The 23815-nt window shown below is 39.9% G+C and overlaps 2 protein-coding genes across 5 annotated transcripts in view; one reads left to right on the top strand and one right to left on the bottom strand.

Moving 5' to 3' along the window:
* Positions 1-973: 973 nt before the first annotated feature.
* Positions 974-3042, top strand: LOC143856352 (uncharacterized). The gene is made up of 2 exons (XM_077366549.1): positions 974-1306; positions 2749-3042. Exons 1-2 carry the CDS (start codon positions 1117-1119, stop codon positions 2868-2870), a joined length of 312 nt encoding a protein of 103 aa, XP_077222664.1. The 5' UTR covers positions 974-1116; the 3' UTR covers positions 2871-3042.
* Positions 3043-8102: 5060 nt separating this feature from the next.
* Positions 8103-23815, bottom strand: part of LOC143856376 (callose synthase 3-like) — a 34225-nt gene continuing 18512 nt past the window's right edge. Inside the window, exons 2-8 of one of the 4 annotated variants that reach the window (XM_077366573.1) lie at positions 9885-9969; positions 9711-9805; positions 9458-9542; positions 9196-9365; positions 8969-9092; positions 8781-8878; positions 8103-8695 (exon numbers count right to left, since the gene is read on the bottom strand). In XM_077366573.1, coding sequence (XP_077222688.1) covers positions 8557-8695; positions 8781-8878; positions 8969-9092; positions 9196-9365; positions 9458-9542; positions 9711-9805; positions 9885-9959 — 786 coding nt within the window. In that variant the 5' untranslated portion in view covers positions 9960-9969 and the 3' untranslated portion in view covers positions 8103-8556. Of the gene's footprint in view, positions 8696-8780; positions 8879-8968; positions 9093-9195; positions 9366-9457; positions 9555-9710; positions 9806-9884; positions 9970-23815 lie in introns of all 4 variants that reach the window. The other 3 variants (XM_077366575.1, XM_077366572.1, XM_077366574.1) reach the window with 3 other exon arrangements.

Raw genomic sequence — 23815 nt, 5'->3', positions numbered from 1 at the left:
CAAAGAAGAAGTGTCTTTCCCTTTTTCTTATCAATCACCAAAAATCGAATCCCAGGGTTGAATTGAGTTTCCAATTCTTCCCACCCAAGAGGTTGGCAGGCCCTCGCATTTCACCCATGGTCACGCACCCAGACACCACACCCAACCACACAGTGGCGTGGCTCACTGATCGATCGCGCCAGAGAGCATTTTCGACCGAACAACAATGTATAACTTCTATGAGATTTTACATGGTTCCATATTGGGCACGTACACTGGCAGGGCATCCACCCTTGAAATTTACGGGTTTGGGACATTGGTCTCGTTGAAATTTGACCCAGCCCGCACGGGTCCCATCAAACTGGGCCGGTTGGGTGGACTCGCAGGTGCCTGTAAAAACCCAAATGATTGAGATTTTATATGGTGAAAGCCCTTATAGTCCGGTAATTTTCAGAAAGTACTGTACGGATCACATCATTGGATGATCTAAACCGTCGATGTGATAGAACACAACATATATAGGTTGTGGCCAAAAAAATCATTTCCACAGATGATCCTAGCCCTCCAATCTATAGAGGTTTCAATTCCAAAAATCAATTCCATAGGATCATCTACGGAAATAATTTTTGGGGCACAACCTATTTTACCTTATGGTCCATCGCATGGAGAGTTTGGATCATCCAATTATAGTGTGGGAATGAAAACAGCAACAGATAAAAAATAAAAAAAAAGGGTGACCCGCTGGTCTACCCGGCCCATACGGGTGGGTCTAGGTTCACCAAATAGTGACCAGTAAGATTCCGGGTGATTTGTGACCCAGCCCGTACCCCCCGGACCTGTATGAGTTTGTGTGAAACCCGGCCCACCCGTTGGCTAGGACTAGTACTCATCTCCCATGCTTGGACGTAAGCAGAAAAGCAATGTCAACTGGGCCCACATTATTCTAGTTGAAGTTTGTTCAAACTACGCAACTCTCCTAATAAATTCTCCGTATCAATTAAATATGATTGCTTTTCTAATCAAAGTCCCCCGTCCAAATTCCAAGCTCAAAAACCAGACTTTTCTCCTCCTTTATTTCTCTCATCAATCAACTAAACTCTGTTATAAATCACCAAATCTTCCTCTAATTTATCAGCAATGGCGTATGTGGATCACGCTTTCTCAATTACAGATGAAGATATAATGATGGAGTCTTCTTATATCATTCAAAACCGACCACCAATCAAAGAGATCGCTCTCGCTATTTCTTTGCTCGTTTTTGGAACCCTAGGTATTGTTTTGGGCATTTTCATGGCTTGCAACAAGGTTGGGGGAGACAGAGCTCATGGTATGGAATTTGAAAACCCTATCTAGGGTTTCTCCTTTCTTCTTCTTCTTCTTCTTTATTTCATTCTTTTTATGTCATTTTATATGGATTTGTTAAAACAGGGTTTTTCTTTGGAATTTTAAAACCCTAGATAGGCTTTCTCCTTTCTCTTTCTTTTTTCTTTCTTTTACTGGCATTATATGTGGATTTGTTAAAACAGGGTTTTTCTTTGGAATTTGAAAACCCTAGCTAGGGTTTCTCCTTTGTCCTTAGTCTTTTTCTGGCATTATATGTGGATTTGTTAAAATTGGGCTTTTCTTTGGAGTTTGAAAACCCTACCTAGTGTTTCTCTTTTCTTCTTAGTCTTCTTCTTTCCTTTTTCTGGCATTATATGTGGATTTGTTCAAACTGGGCTTTTCTCTGGAGTTTTAAAACCATAGCTAGGGTTTCTCCTTTCTTTCCTTTTTAATGTTATTTTATGTGGATTTCTTAAAACAGGGCTTTTCTTTGGAGTTTTAAAACCCTAGCTAGGGTTTCTCCTTTCTTCTTCTTCTTCTTTCTTTGGATTTCTTAAAACAGGGCTTTTCTTTGGAGTTTGAAAACCCTAGCTAGGGTTTCTCCTTTCTCCCTAGTCTTTTTCTTTCCTTTTCTGGCATTATATGTGGATTTGTTAAAACAGGGTTTTTCTTTGGAGTTTGAAAACCCTAGCTAGGGTTTCTCGTTTCTTTCTTTTTATGTCATTTTATATGGATTTCTTAAAACAGGGCTTCGCTTTGGAGTTTGAAAACCCTAGCTAGGGTTTCTCCTTTTGACTTTTTTTTTTTAATGTTATTTTATGGGGATTTCTTAAAACAGGGCTTTTCTTTGTAATTTGAAAACCCTAGTTCTTTCTTTTTCTGGCATTATATGTGGATTTGTTAAAACAGGGCATTTCTTTGGAATTTGAAAACCCTAGCTGTGTTTCTTCTTTCTTTCTTTCTATGTCGTTTTATGTGGATTTTTTAGAGCAGGGCTTTTCTTTGGATTTTGAAAACCCTTTTTCTGGCATTATATGTGGATTTGTTAAAACAGGGCTTTTCTTTGGAGTTTGAAAACCCTAGCTAGGGTTCCTCTTTTCTTCTTAGTCTTCTTCTTTCCTTTTCTGGCATTATATGTGGATTTGTTAAAACAAGGCTTTTCTTTGGAATTTGAAAATCTTAGATAGGGTTCCTCTTTTCTTCTTAGTCTTCTTCGTTCTGGCATCATATATGGATTTGTTAAGAAAACCCTAGCTAGGGTTTACCCTTTCTTCTTCTTCTTCTTCTTCTTCTTCTGGCATTATACGTGGATTTGTTAATAAAACCCTAGTTAGGGATTCTCTGTTTTTTTGGCATTATATGTGGATTGTTAAGAAAACCCTCGCTAGCATTTCTCCTTTCTTCTTCTTTCTTATTCTGGAATTATATGTGGTTTTGTTGAAACAGGGATTTTCTTCGCGATGTTGGGATCGGTTCTCTTCATACCGGGGTTCTATTATACACGGATAGCGTATTACGCGTACAAGGGATACAAAGGGTTTTCATTCTCCAACATACCGCCTGTGTAAAATTTTACCTGATCGATGTATTGGTAACTCTATGTACAAATCATCTGCCGATTACTATTTTTTACAGTTTTTTTAAATAATCTATTTATGTAAATGCGGATGTGTGTATGAAGACAAGGACCTTTTTTTATGTGATTTATTCCAATACAGTAATTTGATTGTTCTTGTGGAATTTATCGATCAGTTTTTCTATCAAAGTCTGATAATTACTCGCATATAATTATCTCTCCGGAGAGCGTTTTTATATCTCCGGATCCATTTACCAGCATCTATTAGTAAGAAAAGCAGGCTCGAATTGCTCTACTGATTACTTGTTATTTTTTTGTTCTATATCATTCATGATTAATATTTAAAATAGAATTTTGTTTTGAAAGGTAATATTGAAGGTAGAATTAGTTAGTATGGGGTCTCTTTCTCTCTCTTTTTGTCCATGTTTTCTGCATCCATCACACTCAATTGCCTTTTCTTCTTCAACATCTTCTTTTCAGTTTTTTACTTTAAAACGGAGGGCCTTGACTCTTGAATTACAGAATATTGGGCTTCTTTTTTTCTTCAAACGTTAAGCAAATGGCTATGTATTGTGGAGAGATTGTTGACATGTTTTGATGAGACATACAAATCTGAGGTGAGAGAAGGGATGTATCTTGTCTATATATAGTCTATTATGTTGGTAACAGGAGCTTTAGATCCTAAAGACATATTTGTTTTGGATTTTGAGAATCGATTTTGGTCTGCATCCAAAGTTGGATGTATGGGACACGGATTGGCATCAAGCAGTTGGACTAATGGGATACATGTTGAAAGCAGTAAACAAAACACAAGCACAAAATACACACTTATATATAAGGATCGGTAAAGTTGCCTAAATTTATAGAATTATAGGAGAGAAATTATCTTTCACTATGACCAATGCTTACAAGAAATTACAAAGAGATAATCGTAAATCCCTTAAACCTATTGTTACATGCTCAACGCTCACAACCCGAAAGATCAACCCAAGCCTTCTTCAGCTGCTAAGAGAAAATCCACACATCTCTATTCTCTAAAAACTCTCATTACGTCTTTCTTCTCTAAGGCCGTGTCTGGTAGTGGTAGTTATAGCTCAACGGCTACTTTAGTTGTGCAATCTAAAATTGGATTTTGAGTGCAATATCTACGTAAGCTTACGACCCGGAATAAACAAACCAAACTACCCATTAGCTTTCGGCTATGTTTCCTCACTGTGCAAAATAGTTGATTCCTGATCATGTTATTTGACGGAAATACTAAATAGCTCTCTCTAGGTTTGCTTTACATGAAGAAACAAACTTTGGGACATTCTCTTTTCAATTGAAATGCTTTTATTCAAATTGGATGGGAATTTAGCATCTTCTCTTGAGTTCGTGGAACCCTATTATCAGAGTCTCACAGACCATTGCCGAGCATGGAAATCACTGCTTGATGTCCTTTAATATTCAGCACCTCTGATTGGTCTCAAGTCTCAATTCAAAATTTCAATGTAGGAAAAATTCTATTTTTCCTTTCCATCTTCTCAATACATCTGTGCTTTCAGAAAGAGGGGACTGCTCTAAATAATTAATAGTTGTCTACTATCTAGCGGATTCCTTTCCACTCAGTCCATATTTTAGACCAGTATATTTCCTATGTAATGTTCAGGTCTTTCATCTTGTTCTAGTTGGCGTGCTTTCAGTAACAGTTGGCCAGGGCTTGGAAATGTGGAAAATGTTATGCTGAGGGAAACAAGAAAGAACCTTGCAAAAACAAGATGGAAAAGTTTTTCCTGGTAAAAACTAGCTGGAAGAACTTCTAAATTTCCCATAAGTTCGTCACCTGTTTGAAGTTCCGTCATGTGTTTCTTGTGTGTGCACTAGTACTCAAGAATCCTGTTTAGGAATAGATTAGGGAGAATAGGAAAGGACGTATAGGTCACTAAATGTTTCAAGTTTCATCCATCCACAGATCCACTTATGCGTTTGTTAAGGAACTCCTTTTTTTTTTTGAAATGGTACGGGCGGTGTGTGCAGAGGGCAGGGACGTACTCACAGGCGGGAATACTCCTATTAACATCGCATATGCAAGATTAACGACTTCATGGGGTTAGAAGTATTGTTTCTTGAGCTGGGAGTTCTTCATATGCTTCACGAGTTATCGGCTGATTGGAATCAAACAAACTTGTTACTTTACGCTTGCCTTATTATGACTTGTGGGTAGTTTGGTTTCTACCCTTGGGCATTGAAGTTTTACTGTTATGAATTATTATGTGACGGAAGGATGTCATGTTCTTAACTGTTACATGGAGGTCATGCCAATGGAACAGTTAAAAACATGGGTGTTGGGATGCTATTATGGTGGAGTAGATGCAGGTTTGGCTAGAAGTACTGAGAGGGAGAATTTTTTATTTATTTTTGAATGGAGAGGGAGAAATTTTAGGCGGCACACAACAGATTGATGGAGTAGATGCAGTTAAAAACATGGGTTTTGGGATGCTATTATGTTGGAGTAGATGCAGGTTTGGCTAGAAGTATTGAGAGGGAGAATTTTTTTTTGAATGGAGAGGGAGAAATTCTAGGCGGCACTCAACAGATTGATGTAGGGTTTAGACTTTAGAGTGTGTGCTGGATACACTTGATAAATATATTTGACAAATTATTGGCTCCCTAATCGTCGAAATTGGGTTGATTGCACATTTTTAGGTGGGTTTCTTTAGACGCTATAGTTGCCAGGCCATGATTTGTATGAGAGGGAGCACGGATACCATTGGTTGTGCTTTGAAAAATGGACTTTCAATTCCCTAGGCTTCAAGATAGTTTGTGTTGCACCGACTATCTGTCATGCTATCATTCTAAGCATGAGTTATGAGTATCAGATTATCAAGAGCTTCTTTTTTTGTTGTTTTTTTTAATAGATAGATTGTCAGAGTTACAGCTATACATTGATGTGCGTACATAAGCATCAATTTGGGCCAATTGATGCTCCCCATGTATTGAGAGGTTTTAATATCAAATCTTAGTTGAATTTTGTCATTGCTAGATGATCAACGGGTTTTTAAGAGTTTAAGACTTATTACATGAGAAAAGGCAAAGAGAAGAGGGCCGAATTGGTGACATTATGCTGACATCAGCACATGCCATTGCTGATGTTATCAGAGGGCCTACATTTGGTCAAAGTTATGTGGAAACACCCTATACCATTGAGTTTTTTGAGTGAAAAACTTTTTGGGATATTTCTGTAAAAATTTTCTAAGTTTTTTAGGATGGGTTTGTCCCTCGATAATAATCACAGTTAGGAACTGGTAACAACCTGAATGAAGTCAACCTGTATGATGCCGATGGATATATACTGTGAAGTATAAGCCAAATGGTGGGGTAGAAAGATACAAGTCTGGTGTTGTGGCAAAGGGATACACACAGAGGTATGGTGTTTGATTACTTGGAGACATTCGCTCTTGTAGACAAGTTAAAATATTTTGAGTGATCATTTCCTTAGCTGTCAATCAGTAGTGGCCTCTATACCAGCTTGATTTCAAGAATGCAATCCTCCATGGAGAGTTGCAAGAAGAGGTGTATATGACTTCACTTGGATTGGTTCCTCCCAGGGAGAAGTACACAGTTTGCAAGTTGGAAAAAATAAAAATAAAATCAATCCATGGCTTAAAACAATCTCCTAGAGCATGGTTTCAAAAGTTTAGCATGAAACTTTTAGAGATTGGGTTTAGACGAAACAGTGTTGATCGCACTATGTTTGTAAAAAGAAGATAGAGAGGTATGCCAATTCTTATTGTGTATGTAGGCGATTGCCATGATATCATTTTGACGGGGGACAATAAGGAAGCATCCAAGAACAAAAACAGTACAAAATATTTGAACAGTATAAAGTATGTGACAGTAAAGACCTTGGTCTTTTGATGTATTTCTTTGGGATTGATGTGCCAGTATCTTCTCGTGGTGTCTTCTTCTCCTTCTTCTTCCTTTTTTGGTAGGTAAGCTGGGATCGAATCTGAGACCTCATGGTTGAGAAACCAAGCCTCAACCAGAGACCTTTGTCTTCTTATCTGAGAGGAAGTATGTGTACCTCTAAATAGACCCTAGCAGGCTTAGGATGATTCCTAAACACACCTATGGGTTTAATCACAGGTTATCTGCATAAGATATAAACCTTTTGATAATCTAGGGAGACATCAAGAAGTTTAAGGTTATAATGAAGGGAGGAGGAAGGAAAGAAAAGAGGAGAGAAAAGAGAGGAGAGAAGAGAGAAGAAAGATGGAAATGGTAGCTTAGGATTCAAATGACAACAAATGATGACCAAGGACCCCTAAGGGCAATACAAATATACTTAAACCACGAAGGGCAAAAAAGGGAAAGTGGCAAAAAATAAAACACACAATTCTCCCCTCAAGTTGGAGCAAAGATGTTGATCATGCCCAGCTTAACTTGAGTCGCCTGAAGAAATGAAGGGCCCAAAGCCTTAGTGAGGAGATCTTCCAGCTTCTGGGAAGATGGAACCAAAGGAGTAGCGATGTTGTTATCCCGTACCTTCCCTTGCATGAAACGAGTGCCGACCTCTTTATGCTCCATGTGCTCATGAAGCACAGAATCGTAAGCTATATGGATGGCATCCTAGTTGTCACAACGGGGAGAATTAGGGCTCTGTTCACTTGTTTTCCCGGGAAAGGAAAGGAAAGGAAAGGAAAGGAATCTGACGTGGCAAAATGAAAAGGAAAGGAAAAGAAACTGTGATTTTCCCATGCTTTCTCGATGTTCACTTGCCCAGAAAGGGAGGGAAAATATGCAGGAAAGTTATTTTCTCGCTGTTCACTTGCCCAGAAAGCAAGGGAAAATATGCAGAAACCCATATTAAACATATTTTGCACAAGATTTTGGTATGGGGTTTTAGAAAAGAAAGTTACTCACGGGCCCGTCTCTATTCAGCTTGATACCAAGACCATAGTGGTGGCCTAACAGATCAGAGTTCAAGCTAGTTGAACTAGTTTCTTTTTTTCTGGAATGGTTTGAACTTGGTTGAGAATGACTACTTTGAATTGTGAATCAGACGTTACTGTTCTGATTCTTGGTGACTAATTAAAATAATAGACTAGGGATTTATTGGTAAAAACATCCTTTTACTTGAAATAATAAAGAGGCTGCTTGGTTATCAGATAGAAATATGTAAACCTATTGACCATAATAAAACAGCTAATTCTATATTTGCAAACCAAACAAGAGATTTCATACAGGCCAGAAATCAAATATGGTTTCATATTCCTACAAGTCACATTCTTTCCAAAACCTTCTTGAACTCTTAACAATTGAATAGATGGAAGTGTTCAAGTAAGAAAAGAAATATGGTTTCATATCTTTACAAGACATAACAGACAATGCTTCTTACCTTGTTGAACTCTTGCACAACTGAATAGAAGAAGATGTTCAAGTAAGAAAAGCCACAATCCTATTCAACAGGTTCAGGCCAAACACTGTTTCTTCACAGTTAACTTTGACTAGGACATCCAATGGTTCAGTGCATTTGCCTATCAGTACAGAATTCGTACAAGGCATTCACCCAGTGCACATCTTCTATAATTTTAAAGTTCCAACTTCAGTAGAAGGTTGCAACTATTGCTAGAAAATTCATGTCCAAGTACAAAAATAATGCAAAATTAAACGTTTTGAACGTAGGGAAAATCAGCTCATCAGTTTGTCTGTGCTTTATAAATGAATCTTCTTGTGGTAACGGAAACTTGATTGCTCCATATGATGCAAATAACTGGTATTGTTGCCATCCCCTCAGGCCTTCCATAAGAGCCCACACCATGGCTTGAATCAAATGGGCTGCTCGAGAAAAAAAAAGAGTTTAGTGCACTAGAATAGTAACATATAACATACATAAATAGAGAATCACAGCAAAATGCTTCACCTGGAAAACCGTCCCTCAAATATATCTCTAGTCACAACCTCAAACATGTCCTGGAAAAGAATGACGACCTGATCCCTGTCTTCAGGTTTATTTTCCATCTGTAATGATTAAATACTTGTAGCTTTAAAAACTCATCCCACTCCTTTACAAGAGAAATAGAAACAAGATGTTTTCTGTTGGATGCCTACCAAATATTTCATCAGCTTAACAAAATGGTCGTAAAGGCTGGGGAGAGAACTCATCTTCAGTTCACTTATTAAAGTGTCCTCCAGTATGTGTTTTTCAACCTCAGTAAATATATCTTGTATGACCCTGAAAATTAACATTAACAAGAATTATCAAATTAAGGTAGAATGCATAGAAAGATAAAATTCACTAATAAGAGGTAAAAGATCATAGCAGAAACATCGCTCACTTTTTCTCGGGTTTCTCGGGTTCCCCATCTACTAAGTACGTGATAATGTTTCCAAATGATGCATAACACTCACGGACATCACAATACATGTAATTATCTGCATTGATTCTCTTTTTCAGTTCACGGTCCTTTCCTTTACTATCTTTTGCCATATCCAATGCAATTGGGATCTAAACAACAAATCAAGACTGAAAATGAGAACAGATGGGTTTAATAGTTCATGACTAAATCGGGGAAAAAGGAAAAAAAAAGACCCACAAACCATGCTAGCAAGTAAGAATGGAGGCCATTGGATAAGATCCAACTCCCGATCAGCTGAGTATGGAACAAGCAACAAGTCCATCTCCCTGAAGTTTCCACTGACCACAACATTCATGAATTCAGGGCAAAAAAATAAATAAAGAAAGAACCAGTTCCTACCATGTTCTGAAGCATAAATAGAATTAGGGGCCAAGTTCTTGTGTTTGTTACTATGTCAAAAGAGTAAATATCTTCCGCTCAGTATCCAAAAATACCTGTCACTAATTAGATCTTCCTCTCTGAAACTACTAATATTTTTGTTCCATATTTGAGCAAATTTTGCAGCCTCCTTTCCTTTACTAGCAGGGATCTGAGAAAATTAACCATTTTCTTGTCATTTCCAATTTCAAAATTACAACTAGAGTTCTTGATAAATCCATAAGCGTAACTGCAGCCGCCGCAGAGATTACTATAGCTGCAGCTCGAAGGATCAACATTCGCCTATCTGCTGGTTGTCGAGGCATGATGATAAACCTACCAGATATTAAAAAAACATAACTCAAGATAAGAACCCAACACCCAAAGACATCATAACCACAGTTACAACAATTGAAACAAAACTCCCACAGCCACCAACAACCATCCACAACCACCCAACAACCACCCACAAACAACCATCAAACAACCATCGCCCACAACCACAATGTAACAATAGCCTAAGGAAAAAAAACTGTGCACAAATGAGAAGTATCCTATTTCTTAATTAACAAATGACAGTACATTCGCCAAAAATTAACAGATGAACAAACCACAAATTATTGATAGATGATCAAACCCTAGTCGAAAATATTAACAGATGAAGAAACCTTAGTCGAAATTAATAACAGATGAACAAACCCTACTCGAAATTATTCACATTTGATCAAACACTACTCGCTATGCAAAACAGATGAACAAACCCTACTCGAATATACTAAGATGAACAAACCCTTGCACGGAGATATTTAAAACATCTACTGGTTGCAAAAAATTGTCAAACTATATTTGCACAAAATTAAATGACCATCAAAATATTAGCAGATGAATAGAAGACAGAAACCTGAAGAAACCCTACTCGAAAAAATTAGAAGAACATCTATGCAAGATAAGCTAAAACAAGAAACCCTAAATTAGAACCCACAAAAAATAAGAACAGAAAAGAAATCATATCCATAAAAAACAGAAATGAAGCCTAAAATGCAGTAATGATACCTAAAAAACAAAAATGAAAGCAAAAAATGCAGAGAAAAGAAGAGCTCTGCAGAAATGAGACCTAAAAAATGCAGAGAAAAAGAAGAAATCTGCAGAAAACCCACATCTTTAAAAATGCAGACAAAAAGAAGAAATCTGCAAAAAACCCACATCTTTAACAAAAAAATAAAGCCCCTATCACAACATCTGACGGAAAAAATAAAGCCCCATAGCAATAGATGCAAATCCACAGCTTTCATTTCTTGTAGAAGATGCAAATCTGTTGTGGAGAAGATGAAACCCCCGACACAACATTTGACGGAAAAATTAAAGCCCCTATCACAACATATTACACGAAAAGATAAAAACCCCATAGCAATAGATCATAGAAAACAAACCCCCAACACAACAGTTATTGAATAATGGAGAAGAAGAAACCTTGTCAATAACAGATGGCGGAGAAATGAAACCCCCAACACAATAGATCACGAAAAAACCCACCCACAACACAACAAATCGTGGAAAAAAGTGAAAAAATTGCGTGGAGAATATGAAAAGATAACGCACCTTGAAAAATGGAGGAGAAAGAATGGGCTTATCCGGTTGTTCGATGCTTGCTGGTAGGATTTCCGTCACCGGAGTGTGTGAGGAAGACGAAAGAGTGGCTAGGGTTTCGCTGGGTAGGAAAAAAAAAAACGTACCTTGAAATGTGTTGAGAACGGTGGGTTGAAAAAAAAGACCCTTGATAAATTTTCTCGCGCTTGTGGGAAAGTAACTTTCCTCACCTTTTTGCGAGAAAACAAATCGAGGATTCGGCGAGAAAGACCATTTTCCACGTATTACTTTTCAATATCCATGTCATACATATTATTTTCTCGAGAAAGGAAGAGAACAACGAGATTTTATATTTCCCGAGAAAATACACGCAACTTTCCTTTCCATCCCTTTCTCGAGAAGGCAACTGAACAGAGCCTAGGAGAATCAGAAGGAAAACTAAGTTCTGATAGGAGTAAATAAAGTAAGCAGAGATTTGAAATCTCATAAAAGGGTAGTCACCTGATGTGGAATAAGTTCCGGGTTCCGGGCTTTGAATTGTGTGAGCTTTTGCCAAATCTTCAAGATCCGAGGTAATCATCCGTTAATCCGCCATCCGGATCCCTATCATCTCCCAACATCAATTTCCTTCCCAAGATCTGATATATGTTGATGAATCTTGAAAAAGTGGAAATGAAATATGAATCCGCAAGAAGATCCTCACAAGAATGACTAGCAAGGGATCCGCCCTTAAAAATAGAAGCAAGAGAAAGGATCAGCCTTGTCTTAAAACTCCCCTGCATCATCCTCGACTCCCCTGAGTTGACTCCCTTTTACTTTGGTTGCATTCTTGTCCAAGTCCGCATTTTACCCTATAAAGTCTGTAGTTTCAAAACTCCTTCGCTTTATCGTAGACTCCCTCGAGTCAACTCCCTTTTACCTTTGTCGCATTCTTGTCTAAGTCCGAGTTTTGACCTACAAAGTCAATCTAAACTTCTTTGGCTCTCCCGAGTTATGACCGTGTCAACTGAGTACGTAGCTGCATCAATCGATTACTTGACCGTGACGTTCCAAGTCGACTAGGATTTGCTTTGGCTGCACTTTGACTCGCATCCGCATTTTGAAACAGTGCTCCCAAATGTCATAGTCCACTGTCCCCTCTTCTAACCCTCAAAAAGAACCCAAGTGGGGCCCTCATCGATCACTTAAAGCTCCTTTATTCAAATAAATGCCAAAATACTTCAAAAATAAGTAAGAGGAACGACCCACACTACCCCGACCCAGATCTGATCTCTGTTCAAAAGATGACATTACAACACCACCTAAGTATATGCTTGGGTGAAATCCATTCCTTTCATGGGCATTAAACAAATGAAACCAACTATTTATTTCTGTTATTTTTTAAATGATCACAAGTGACATAAACCCATTTTTTAAATGATCACAAGTGACATAAACCCCTCAAATACTACCCTTCCTTAAAATTCCCACATGATGTTGAATCATTATTTTGGCGAAGCTTCTAAAGCTTAAAACTCTGCATAATCTGGATACTTGATTCTCCCCAGAGCAACCATGTTTTTCAGAAGTCCGTCAATTTTAAGATAGAAGTGAAGGTTCTTTAAGATGTTAATTGACTTATGAAGAGTGAATTACAGAACCCATCTCCTGCACGAATACTTTTAATTAGTGACTAAAGAATCTATAACTCTGGTCAATTCTTAATACCCCTCTGTAAACTTCTTTGTTTTTTCTTTTGAGTGGCCTGTAGACTCCTTTGTTCTCTCTCACTTATTGATCTGTATTTGATACACCTCTATAGACTCCTTTGCTCTCAGTTATTGAACTTTAGAAAGGATCTTTGATACATTGTGTGTGTCATGTAATTTAACTGATCCACACAGCTATTGGTTAAGGTGGTCACCGAGTCATTTCACAATAGGGTGTCTGTGTGTATAATGATCATTGCCTAGATCTGGTACTGTAAGCTCCCTTGAAGAATTAACCTTGAAAGACTAATTACTGGACGTTGAAATACATATCATGTCAACTTAAATCCTATACTGGAAGGTTCTTTGCATTCTTGCATCCCTAAATGGTCAATTGTGTTCCAAAGCCAGTTACAGTTATTCATCATCCTAGTTTTGCTAGCAACTATTTTTGTTCGATGTATTCGAGGTTCCATGGGAGAAAGAGAAAGATGAGAAGTGGGAGAGAAAGAGAGTGAGAGAAGTATGTTCTCCTATCACACCAAATGTGTCATTAGGGTTACATATGAAAAGACAATAATACCCTTAGTCGGAATAAGGGGCACAGTAAAGAGATTGCATAAATTCCAGAGCAGTTAGAACCTCTAAAAATTGTTGATCCAACTTGGTTTGGCAGGTTCCTAGCACTTAGCCTAAACTTGAGACTCCAATTTTGAGTCTGTCATCGGTGCTAATTTTTTCAACAACCTGGAAATCGAGATCAATTTCAAGGTGGGGTTTGAGCTTTCAAACATTGGTTTCTCATTGGGTTCACCGAATTATACATTTTTGTAAATTTTCAGTTGAGAATTCTGTGAGTTAGCAGCCTGGTCTAGCTAGGTCGTGTTCTGGAGTACCAGATGCTTTGAACAGGACTGTATTGGCATGTAGTTTTGAGGCTTGATCTGGGTGCACGTGTACTTTGGATTCATTATTAGATTGTCGCAGTTAGATCTAATGCACATGCATCTCTTCTTTAGGTTATTAGTTTTCACTTTTGATGTTCTATTTGGTTTCACCACATGTTGCTTTGGTGGAATAAAAAAATGGCTGACTTCAGATCCTACTTTGTTTTAAAAAAAAAATACTGATTTCAAAAAATAGAAAAAAAAAGATTTCAGATCTAGTATGTTACTCTCAGAAGAAACATACTAAACAGATCTGAGTGCATATGTGTACTTTCAGCTATGTTTTGTTTAAAAATCATGGATCTGAAATCATGATTTTTTTTTTTAATTCATAACCCAACTAAGCTGGTTTAAGTTTTTTAGTTAAACTCAGGAATTGCAGTTTTTTAACAGAACCATTATTTTTAAACATAGCTGGATTAAAGGTCATGAAACCAGAGGTAATCTTGAGTTGTTCCAGTATGTTTCGTCTAGCTGTTTTTTTTCCGTGTTCATAGTAGTTCACAACCGATCTGTTTAGCATGGAACCAAGTATTGATCTTAGGGTTGTGTTGGTTTCATGTACACTCAACAATTGAAAACCTTTTGTAGAGACTTGAGGGAGTTCATGGTCACTCAACAATTGGAAACCTTTCTGTTGTAGTTTAGCATTATATGTGCGTGTTTATTCAAATACATGTAGAAGCATTCATGGCCATTCCAACAACCCTCATACCTCTTGAGGTAGATATAATTTATCTTGTTTTTCTCCCTATTGCTAAACTTCTTCAGTATGTCTTGAACTACAATGCTTCATTTCCATGTGATTTTATGCATTAACAAGGGAATTCATGATTATATTTTGATCTAGGTATACAAAGGGTACCCAAAAAGAATGGTGTCTTAATCTAGGTATACAAAGGGTACCCAAAAAAATGGTGTCTTAACCCTTTACACAACAGTTTTAAAGGTTGGATATGCAAATGATGAAGCCTAAAAAAAATTATTGGGTGCTCTACAATGAGCTGAATAGTATGAATATCCAAAATGATAACAACTTGATAATAAAAAAGAAGAGGAAAAAACATCTTGATCAAAACACAGTTGTCAGCTATCTCTCTTACCAAAGAATAGCTCATTTTATTTAGAAATGGAGAGTTCTTTTCCATCATCGTTTTGGGTGAATTGATTTATATATGGAATATGGATTTGGGCTCTATTTTTTTTTCTTTTTTTTTTTCCTGTTAAGGATTTCAAGCTCTTTTCTGTCCATGGTTTTATGACTCATGCAAGATTTTCTTCCTTTTATTGGTATGATAAGCTAATTGTGGTGCATTCACAGATGTACAGTGGAAGTGAAATTTTGTGTGACAATGAACATTTCCAGTTGTATTTTATGGGTAAAGCAACTAGGATCATTAGCCCAATGTGATTCTTGGATCGTAGCTCATGTAAAGGATCCAATCATGGCTTTTAAGACGGTGATCGGCATTTAAGGAAATCCCAACATGATTTGGGCACAACTTGACTTGACTCTGCCCTTTGTATCTATTTCCTATGGTCCAAATTAAGGTGTATAAAAGCCTTTCCACTGTGCATTAATTAAGTTTTTTTTTTACAAGAATACACTTGTTCTGTGAATAAAATGCCATTCATAAACTTATTGGTACATGGCAACATTCAAATGAATGCTTGGGGCAATCTTACAACAAGTGTATCTATATATCTAAAAGAGAAATAGCACAAACATATAAACATGCAAGAATCTAGATTCAATGGCAACCATGATGCCAAACATTGTAGGCATGGTTAAAATAGTTGATTTTTAGTCCATGGCCAATCCAAGTTGGGGCTCTCTGTAGGACCTGTTTGGATTGCAGGAAAAACAGTTCTTGCAGAATTGTTTCTTGGAATTTTTTTTGGTTCCGCATTTTTGATGAAATTGATATAGTTAAGACTTCTGAGTTATTTAGGGGGGAAATTATTATAAATTTAAGATTATTTTTTTTTCATGTGATCGGATAAATTCTGAAAAAGTTTTTTCTTTTCCGAATTTTCCAGAAATTCCTGCCTTCCAACCGTTTGGTTGCCGGAATTTTTTGGTTCCTGGGATTTTTTGTGGAACAAAAAACTCCCTGGGAGATTGGTGGAAAAAAAGACTCCCTGGAAGTATCCCGATAAAATAAACAGGATGCTTTGTTTGGTTGCTTGAACTGTTGGGAAGAAAAAAAAATCTTCTGCAAGCTTATTTTTGGTCCCTGGGTAGGGTTTCGTGCGGGGTTACTTTGGTTCCTGGGATTATTTTGGGCCCACTATATAACCAGCAACCAAACGTGGGTTTCCTGCTGAAATTCCTCAAAAGTCCCAAGAACCAAAAAATCATCGCCCATTAATATTTCAAGGGAAAAACTTTCACGATTTTCAAACAAGGCCATGAACAGTATAATATCCAGACCGTATGTAGCTGTAACCCGATTTTTTTTCTCAGTTAATATGGAGCATCCTTGATTTTTTATCAACATTTTTTCTGTAATAATTCGTTTATATTCCATCAATTGCACCATATGGTAAATAGGTTGTGTGATAAATATCATCTCCATAGGGTGATGCCTGCCCTCCGATCTATATAGGTTTCATCTATATAGGTTTCTATATTGTACCATTCCTCTACCGATCAAAAGGTTAGGATCATCCAATGGAGTTGGTGAGGCACGGACTATTTATGTTGGAGCCTAACAAATGAATGATTTGGATATTCTAATAGAGTGGGTCATGCTCTATTATTATATTGAAATTTCGACCGAAATTTGGTACGTTTTGGGAATTTCGGTTTCGGAACGTTTCGGTTTCAGTGTTGACCGAAATCCAAGATTCGGTCGAAATTTCGGCGAAATAATTGATAAAATAATATTATTTTAATCCTGTACCAAATTTCAACTGAAATTACCTCTTAAAAAAATGACATTTTGAGAGCTTTTACCAAATTTCGGTTTCGGTAAGGACCGAAATTTCGCCCGAAACTGAAATTTAAAACCTTGCTCATAACAATTTTTTTTTTTTTTTGATGACATAGTGCAGCAGGATAAGTCCAGGGGGATTCGAACACTCGTCCACAGGGAGCAAACCCGCGACTTATGCCGAAGAGCCAACACCCGTTTCGTCTGACCTTAGGAATAACTCATAAGTCATAAATACACTGAGGAGGGTGTCCCGATGAAGAAAGAAGGGTGAATATATCACTTCCCTTTTAAAAATAGAAAGGGAGCAAAAGGGAAAATTACCAATGGGGGACAAACATTAGGCAGAATTATCAACTGGACCCAGGCTTTTCATAAATTACCAATGGGGGACAAAATCTGTCTTTTCAGTAAAAGCTGGACGAAAATACCCTTTGGCATATAAAACACGTTTTGACTTTGGAAGGGGGTTTTCAAGTCTCTACGATTGGGGTTATTAGGTATCAAAATGGGGTTACCAATTTCAGAACGGGGTTTTCAAGTCCCTAAAAATTGACCGAGAGTTCTGGAGTTTTGGAAGAGGGTTTTCAAGTCTTTAGGAATGGGGTTATCTAGTATAAAAAATGGGGTTACCAATTTCTGAATGGGCTTATCAAGTCCTTGAAAATTGGCCGAGGCTATTGGAGTTTTGGAATGGGGTTTTCAAATCTCTAGGATTGGGGTTATCAAGTATCAAAATGGGGTTACCAATAACCCCAATCGTAGAGACTTGAAAACCCCATTCTGAAATTGGTAACCCCATTTTGATACCTAATAACCCCAATCGTAGAGACTTGAAAACCCCCTTCCAAAGTCAAAACGTGTTTTATATGCCAAAGGGTATTTTCGTCCAGCTTTTACTGAAATGACAGATTTTGTCCCCCATTGGTAATTTCTGAAAAGCCTGGGTCCAGTTGATAATTCTGCCTAATGTTTGTCCCCCATTGGTAATTGGTCCAAATAGAAATACTAATGAGCCAAAATGCGATATTTTGGGTTATACTGGTGGCATGACCGAGTCACCGAGAGTGGGCTTTTACATTGCCGACACGTATTCACCTGTTTTTAGTATGATGTAATAAACCCCGTCCTCCGGCCTCATCTTCTGGTTTTTTCTTCTTCACCTCCTCTCTCCCTACAACCAAAACCTAACCCTAAAATCTCTCTCTCTCTCAAATTTACTTTCTGCTCTTTGCATGCCTTTCTCCTTCCATCCTTGGTACAAATCTCAGATCTTTTTGTTACGCCCAAAATGGGTAATAGCTAAGGCAGTGACAAAGGAGCTGATCGGGCGAGTCCAAGTTGCTGAACTGATTAAAAGATTGTGTCCTGCACAGGAAAGTACAAGATTAGAAGACTAACCCGGAGTTGTAGCTCCGGATGGGCCCTTCGACACTCAAGTCAGTAATGGCACAGGAAGGGAAAAACCAAAACTAGGGATGATGATTCTTTGAGATTCGGGCCCCTTTCTTGGCATTTGTGAAGGCTATTTATAGTGAGGGTTCAGGGTATTGGTTTACCCTCTTACCCTTGGGACAAGTGTCAGCCTGTTAGTGGGCCAAACCCCATCCTTCTTTATTGGATTACCTTTTTACCCCTAGGACAGGGGTCAGCCTACTAGTGCGCCATCTTTTGGGCCACGTGTCGACAACTGATTGGGGGTTACTTTTTATACCCCATCATTTGGCCCCCGATTCCTCAGGTCATTTTGATGACTTGGGGAAGCATGAGAGGCCATGCTTAGGAGGCTGAATGGACGGGATTCCAGGGTCATCTTTCAGCTCGGCTGGCTGTGCCCTGAACGGCTGGACGAGCTGGGTTTTGAAGTCAAATTTCCTGGTAGGCCATACATGTTCTGAACGGTTTAGGACGAACTGAACCTTGAAGTCAAATTTCCTGGTTGGCCGTGCTCTGTACGGCTTAGGACGAATTGAAATTTGAAGTCAAATTTCCTGGTCGGCCATGTTATGTACGGCTTAGGACAAACTGGATCTTGAAGTCAAATTTCCTGGTCGGTCGTGCCCTCTACGGCTTAGGACGAACTGAAATTTGAAGTCAAATTTCCTGGTCGGCCATGTTCTGTATGGCTTAGGACGAACTGGATTTTGAACCCAACTTTCTTGGTTGGCCATACATGTTTTGAACGACTTAGGACGAACTGAATCTTGAAGTCAAATTTCCTGGTCGGCCCTGTTCTGTACGGCTTAGGGCGAACTGAAATTTGAAGTCCAATTTCCTGGTCGGCCATGTTCTGTACGGCTTAAGACGAACTGGATTTTGAAGCCAAATTTCCTGGTCGGCCATACATGTTCTGAACGGCTTAGGACGATCAGGATTTTGTCGTTTTGTGAAACGCGTCATATCCTAAACGGCTTTTGACGACCAGGATTTTGTCGTTTTGTGGAACACGTCATATCCTGAACGGCTTCTGACGACCATGATTTTGTCGTTTTGTGAAACGCGGTCATATCCTGAATGGCTTCTGAAGACCAGGATTATGTCGTTTTGTGGAACGCGTCATATCCTGTACGGCTTCTGACGACCAGGATTCGGTAGTTTTGTGGAACGCGTCATATCCTGAACGGCTTGGGACGACTAGGATTTTGTCGTTTTGTGTAACGCGTCATATCATGTATGGCTTCTGATGACCAGGATTTTGTCATTTTGTGGAACGCGTCATATCTATATGGCTTCTGATGACCAGGATTTTATTGTTTTGTGAAACGCATCATATCCTGAACGGCTTATGACGACCAGGATTTGTAGTTTTGTGGAACGTGTCATATCCTGTACGGCTTCTGATGACCAGGATTTTGTCGTTTTGTGGAACACGTCATATCCTGTATGACATCTGACGACCAGGATTTTGTCGTTTTGTGAAACGCGTCATATCATGATGGCTTCTAACGACCAGGATTTTGTCGTTTTGTGGAACGCGTCATATCCTGTACGACATCTGACGACCAATATTTTGTCGTTTTGTGAAACACGTCATATCTTGATGGCTTCTAACGACCAAGATTTTGTCATTTTGTGGAACGCGTCATATCCTGGAACGGCTTCTGACGACCAGAATTTTGTCGTTTTGTGAAACGCGTCATATCTTGACCGGCTTGGGACAACTAGGATATGTGACGAACTACCATACGAACTTCAATATGAACTACCATACTTGGTAATTTTTATAATGCTCACATCTTTTCAATAATAATAATAAAACCCCCCATTTTTTTGAAGTGTTGTGTCGCCTCGAATCTCGTGCCTCTCTTCATTATTGTTGGCCACGTGGCAAATCGAGGTTTGCGAATGCGAACCACCTTCTGACAGGCTTGGCTATAAGAGGCCTGAGACCTCATTTTCTTCTCATTCGTATTCGCTTTTCACTCTCCCTGTTCTGTTCGGTTCGGGTTGCTGTGTCGTCGTTGAGCTTGAGGGCCTTTCCTGTTCAGTTCGGTAATTTTCTTTTCAGTTCGTCTTCTTTTTGCATTTTGTTTTCTTCTAGATGTTCGGTAGTGTAGCTCTAGTTCAGAGTTGGTAGCCAGATCGTCCTCAAGAGGGTCCTCCTCCTCGAGTGATTCAGAGTCTAGTTCGTCAGAGAGTACCAGGTTCGATCTGAATATGCGTCCAGGCCCATACATGGCCTGCCAGGGGGAAGATATAGTGGTTGATCTTGATAAGGAGTACGTAGATATTGGAGAAGATAAAATATTAGATTTAAATGTTACTCCCGTCCGAGTAGATAGTCTCGACCAAGCAGAGGAGAGCGGGGAGAGCGATGACCTAGAAGCATCTCATTCGTTTGCCCCAGAACGGGCGGCTAAAGTCATAACTGAGGCTCGGATGGAAGCCAACCCGCAGTATAACATAGCAGCCGTTTACGAGGAGAACTTCCTCGATGAGTCCCGGCTGGGGGATGTTCGGGACAGATATTGCATTCCTTAACGGTTTACCCTGAGGGCGACAATTGAGGGAGATCGGGCTAGTAACGACAACTCCGATGTCTGCATATATGAGGAAGCTTTAAAGGCCGGATTCAGATTTCCCATAAATTCCTTTTTGCCGAGGTTCTCCGATACTACGGCCTGGCCCCAGCTCAAGTGGCACCGAACTCATGGAGAATGCTGGTCGGCTTCATGTACCTGGTGCAAGGTCATCTGCAGCAGAACTTATCCATACTGTTGTTTCGTATGTGCGCGCATTTGAAAATACACCGGGATGGAGGTTGGATTTACATTAGCCAAAGGCCCGACGTGCAGATGATCACGGGCATCCCGACTTCCATTCATGGGTGGAAAAATAAGTTCCTTTACGTCGGGCTCACAGATCCCTCTGACGCGTGGTCGGTCCCCCTCAGATGGTCCTATGTTAACACAAGGGCGCTAAGTCGTAAGCCGTAGTTAGAGGGAGAGGATGAGGTGACGTTTGTTCGGATTTGTGAGGAGATCCAGTTAGAGGGCCTGATTCACTGCTCTGAATTCTCCAGGGAGGAAGTCCTGGTCGAGGTAGGCGTTAGTACTGCGACCCGAGCGCGTAGGTGTTTTAGGCTAGCTGTGTTTTTGTCTTTCTTAACTTCCCTGGCCCGATCTCTACCACTTTGTTTCTCTTGCCTTTTGTTTTTCTTTCAGAAATGCAGAAGTAGTCAGCGTTGGAGAAGGTGAGGAAGAACGTCCTCGGCAAGGGCCAAAAGAGGAAGGTCCCTGAATCATCCACTCCTCCGCCCGCTCAGGACAAAGGGAAAAATATACGGCCCGACAAAGGGGGCAGGTCCATGGTGAAGATTGTTGGAGGGAATCAGGGCGACCGGGCTGGAGGATCCGTCCAGGATGTGATCTAGTTCATCAATCCCGCCCGTGGGCAGCCCATGGATAATGTTTTTTGCCAGAACTGGGCCGTTCAGAAAGGTGACTCTGGCCTGGGAGACGGCCGGGTTGCACGAAAAATCGTAACGAAGGGCCGGTTGCATTACGGCAAGGTCAAGGTTATGAACGAGTCCCCAGGTACGGCTGAGGAGGCCATGTTCACTTCGATCTACCAGGTGTGCTCTAGTGTCTTGGTTTGGATTTTTTCTGTTCTTCTATTCTTTGGCCGGTTGCTACTACCGTTTTTCTGACATCTCTTTATTGGTTCAGATCGGGTGCTACTGGACCGACTCGTGCGAAAAGAGCCGGGGTTCTCTAAGGCGATCACCGACTCTCAAGTTGAGGTAGAAAATCTTAAGAAAGACAAGGAGAAGCTGAACAAGACCATCAATTACAAGGATGCGGAGAATGCGAAGCTCAACGGGGAGCTGAAGACTTAAGGCGAGAGGGCCCTCGACGCGCTCAACAAATTGAGGGAACGGTCCCAGCTCAAGCTGGAAACAGCCATACGAGCCAAAGAAGATGAGCTTGTGACCCTGTCTAAGGACTCTTGCCGACTGGGCTTCACTGATTGTTTGGCTCAGGTAAAAGCGGCGCATCCCAATGTTGACCTGGACGACATCAGGTTGCCCGATCTTGAGGTGGAGGAGGTGGGCGATCAGAACGCCCCTCCCTCTGCGGATGTTCCGGGGGTGACCGGTCATCAGGAGGAGGGCGCCCACACTCAGTCTTAACGTTTCCACATGTTTCCAACACTTTCTGTGCGTATTTGCACGTTTTGAACGGAATTTGTGTACTTGCCCTTCTGGGCTTTTTGAATAGAAGTTTTATTGCTTTCTTGTGAATATAAATTTTGTTCTTCTCATAGTGTTCTTTGCTCGTCCTCATGTTATGATAATTGACTAGTGCAGTTTTAATACGTATCCCGGAACTAATCAGTTTGGTTTTAGTCCGTCTACCAAAGCTGTGCACGGTGGGTGAGGACTTAACTGTTCTGGTCGGTTTTGATTCGCCCAAGCTTAATTACTTGGGCTTTTGTTTCCTGGAACCAATTAGTACGGTTTTGGTCCGTCCACCAAAGGTGTGCTTGGTGGGCTCAGACTTAACCGTTTTCGTCGGTTTTTGGATCCAATCAGTATGGTTTTGGTCCATCCACCAAAGCTGTGCTGTGGGCTAGGACTTAACCGTTATGGTCGATTTTGATTTGCCCGAGCTTAATTACTTAGGCTTTTGGTTTTTGGAACCAATCAGTACGGTTTATGTCCGTCCAAGTTTTTGTGCTAAGCTGAGGCAACAACAAAACATTTCATTGATCTTCGACTAATATTGCGTACAAGATTCTAATTAGCGTTCCCCAGTTCTTGAACGCGGGGGAGGAGTACAACATCTTTCCTTCATTGGTAGAATTTTCTTAAGTTCTTCGAATTCCACGCGTGGGGGAGCTGGAGCTCATCAAGGGTTTCCATTTTGTAGCTGCCTGGCCGTATGATATCTTTCACGCGGTAAGGCCCCTCCCAGGTTGAGGAGAGTTTGCCTACCTTCCTTGGTTGGGACACAACTGCCTTTCTTAAGACCAGATCACCCATACGGTGTTCTCTCTGTTTGTAGGCAGCTTACCTTGATGTGAGATTCTTCATGGATTTTCTCTAGCAGGTCCAAGTTTGCACGAAGTCCGTCTTCGTTAAACTGTTCATTGAACTCGGCTACTCGAGTAGAGGGGACGCCGATGTCAATGGGAATTACTGCCTTTGTTCCGAAAGTGAGGTAGAAGGGGGGATTCTCCTGTCGCGATGCGCGGAGTAGTACGGTATGCCCATAGGACATGGTCAGCTCTTCGGCCCATCGTCCCCCTTTCTCGTCCAACCTCTTTTTAATCCCTTGAAGGAGGATTCTATTTGTGACTTCCGTCTATCCATTTGTCTGCGGGTGGGCTATAGAGGTGAACCGCTACTCGATCTTGAGGTCTGAACAAAACTTTCGGAAACTTTGGTTATCAAATTGCTTGCCATTATCTGTTATTAAAACACGGGGACCCCGAATCGGCAAATCACTGATTTCCAGAAGAAGGTTTGTATATTTTGCTCTGTGATCTTGGCCAAAGGTTCCGCTTCCACCCACTTTGTGAA

The sequence above is a fragment of the Tasmannia lanceolata genome, unplaced genomic scaffold (genome assembly GCF_043159265.1).
Source record: "Tasmannia lanceolata isolate RefF3 unplaced genomic scaffold, GAP_Taslan_0.1 ptg000023l, whole genome shotgun sequence".
NCBI classification, from domain to species: domain Eukaryota; kingdom Viridiplantae; phylum Streptophyta; class Magnoliopsida; order Canellales; family Winteraceae; genus Tasmannia; species Tasmannia lanceolata.
The sequence above is the reverse complement of the archived record's forward strand: the minus strand, read 5'-3'. Positions and strand labels throughout refer to the sequence as shown.

Coding starts and splice junctions, on each gene's coding strand:
- LOC143856352 (XM_077366549.1), top strand. CDS start 1,117: ATGGCGTATGTGGATCACGCTTTCTCAATTACAGATGAAGATATAATG. Junction 1,307..2,748: donor TGGGGGAGACAGAGCTCATG/GTATGGAATTTG, acceptor TTGTTGAAACAG/GGATTTTCTTCGCGATGTTG.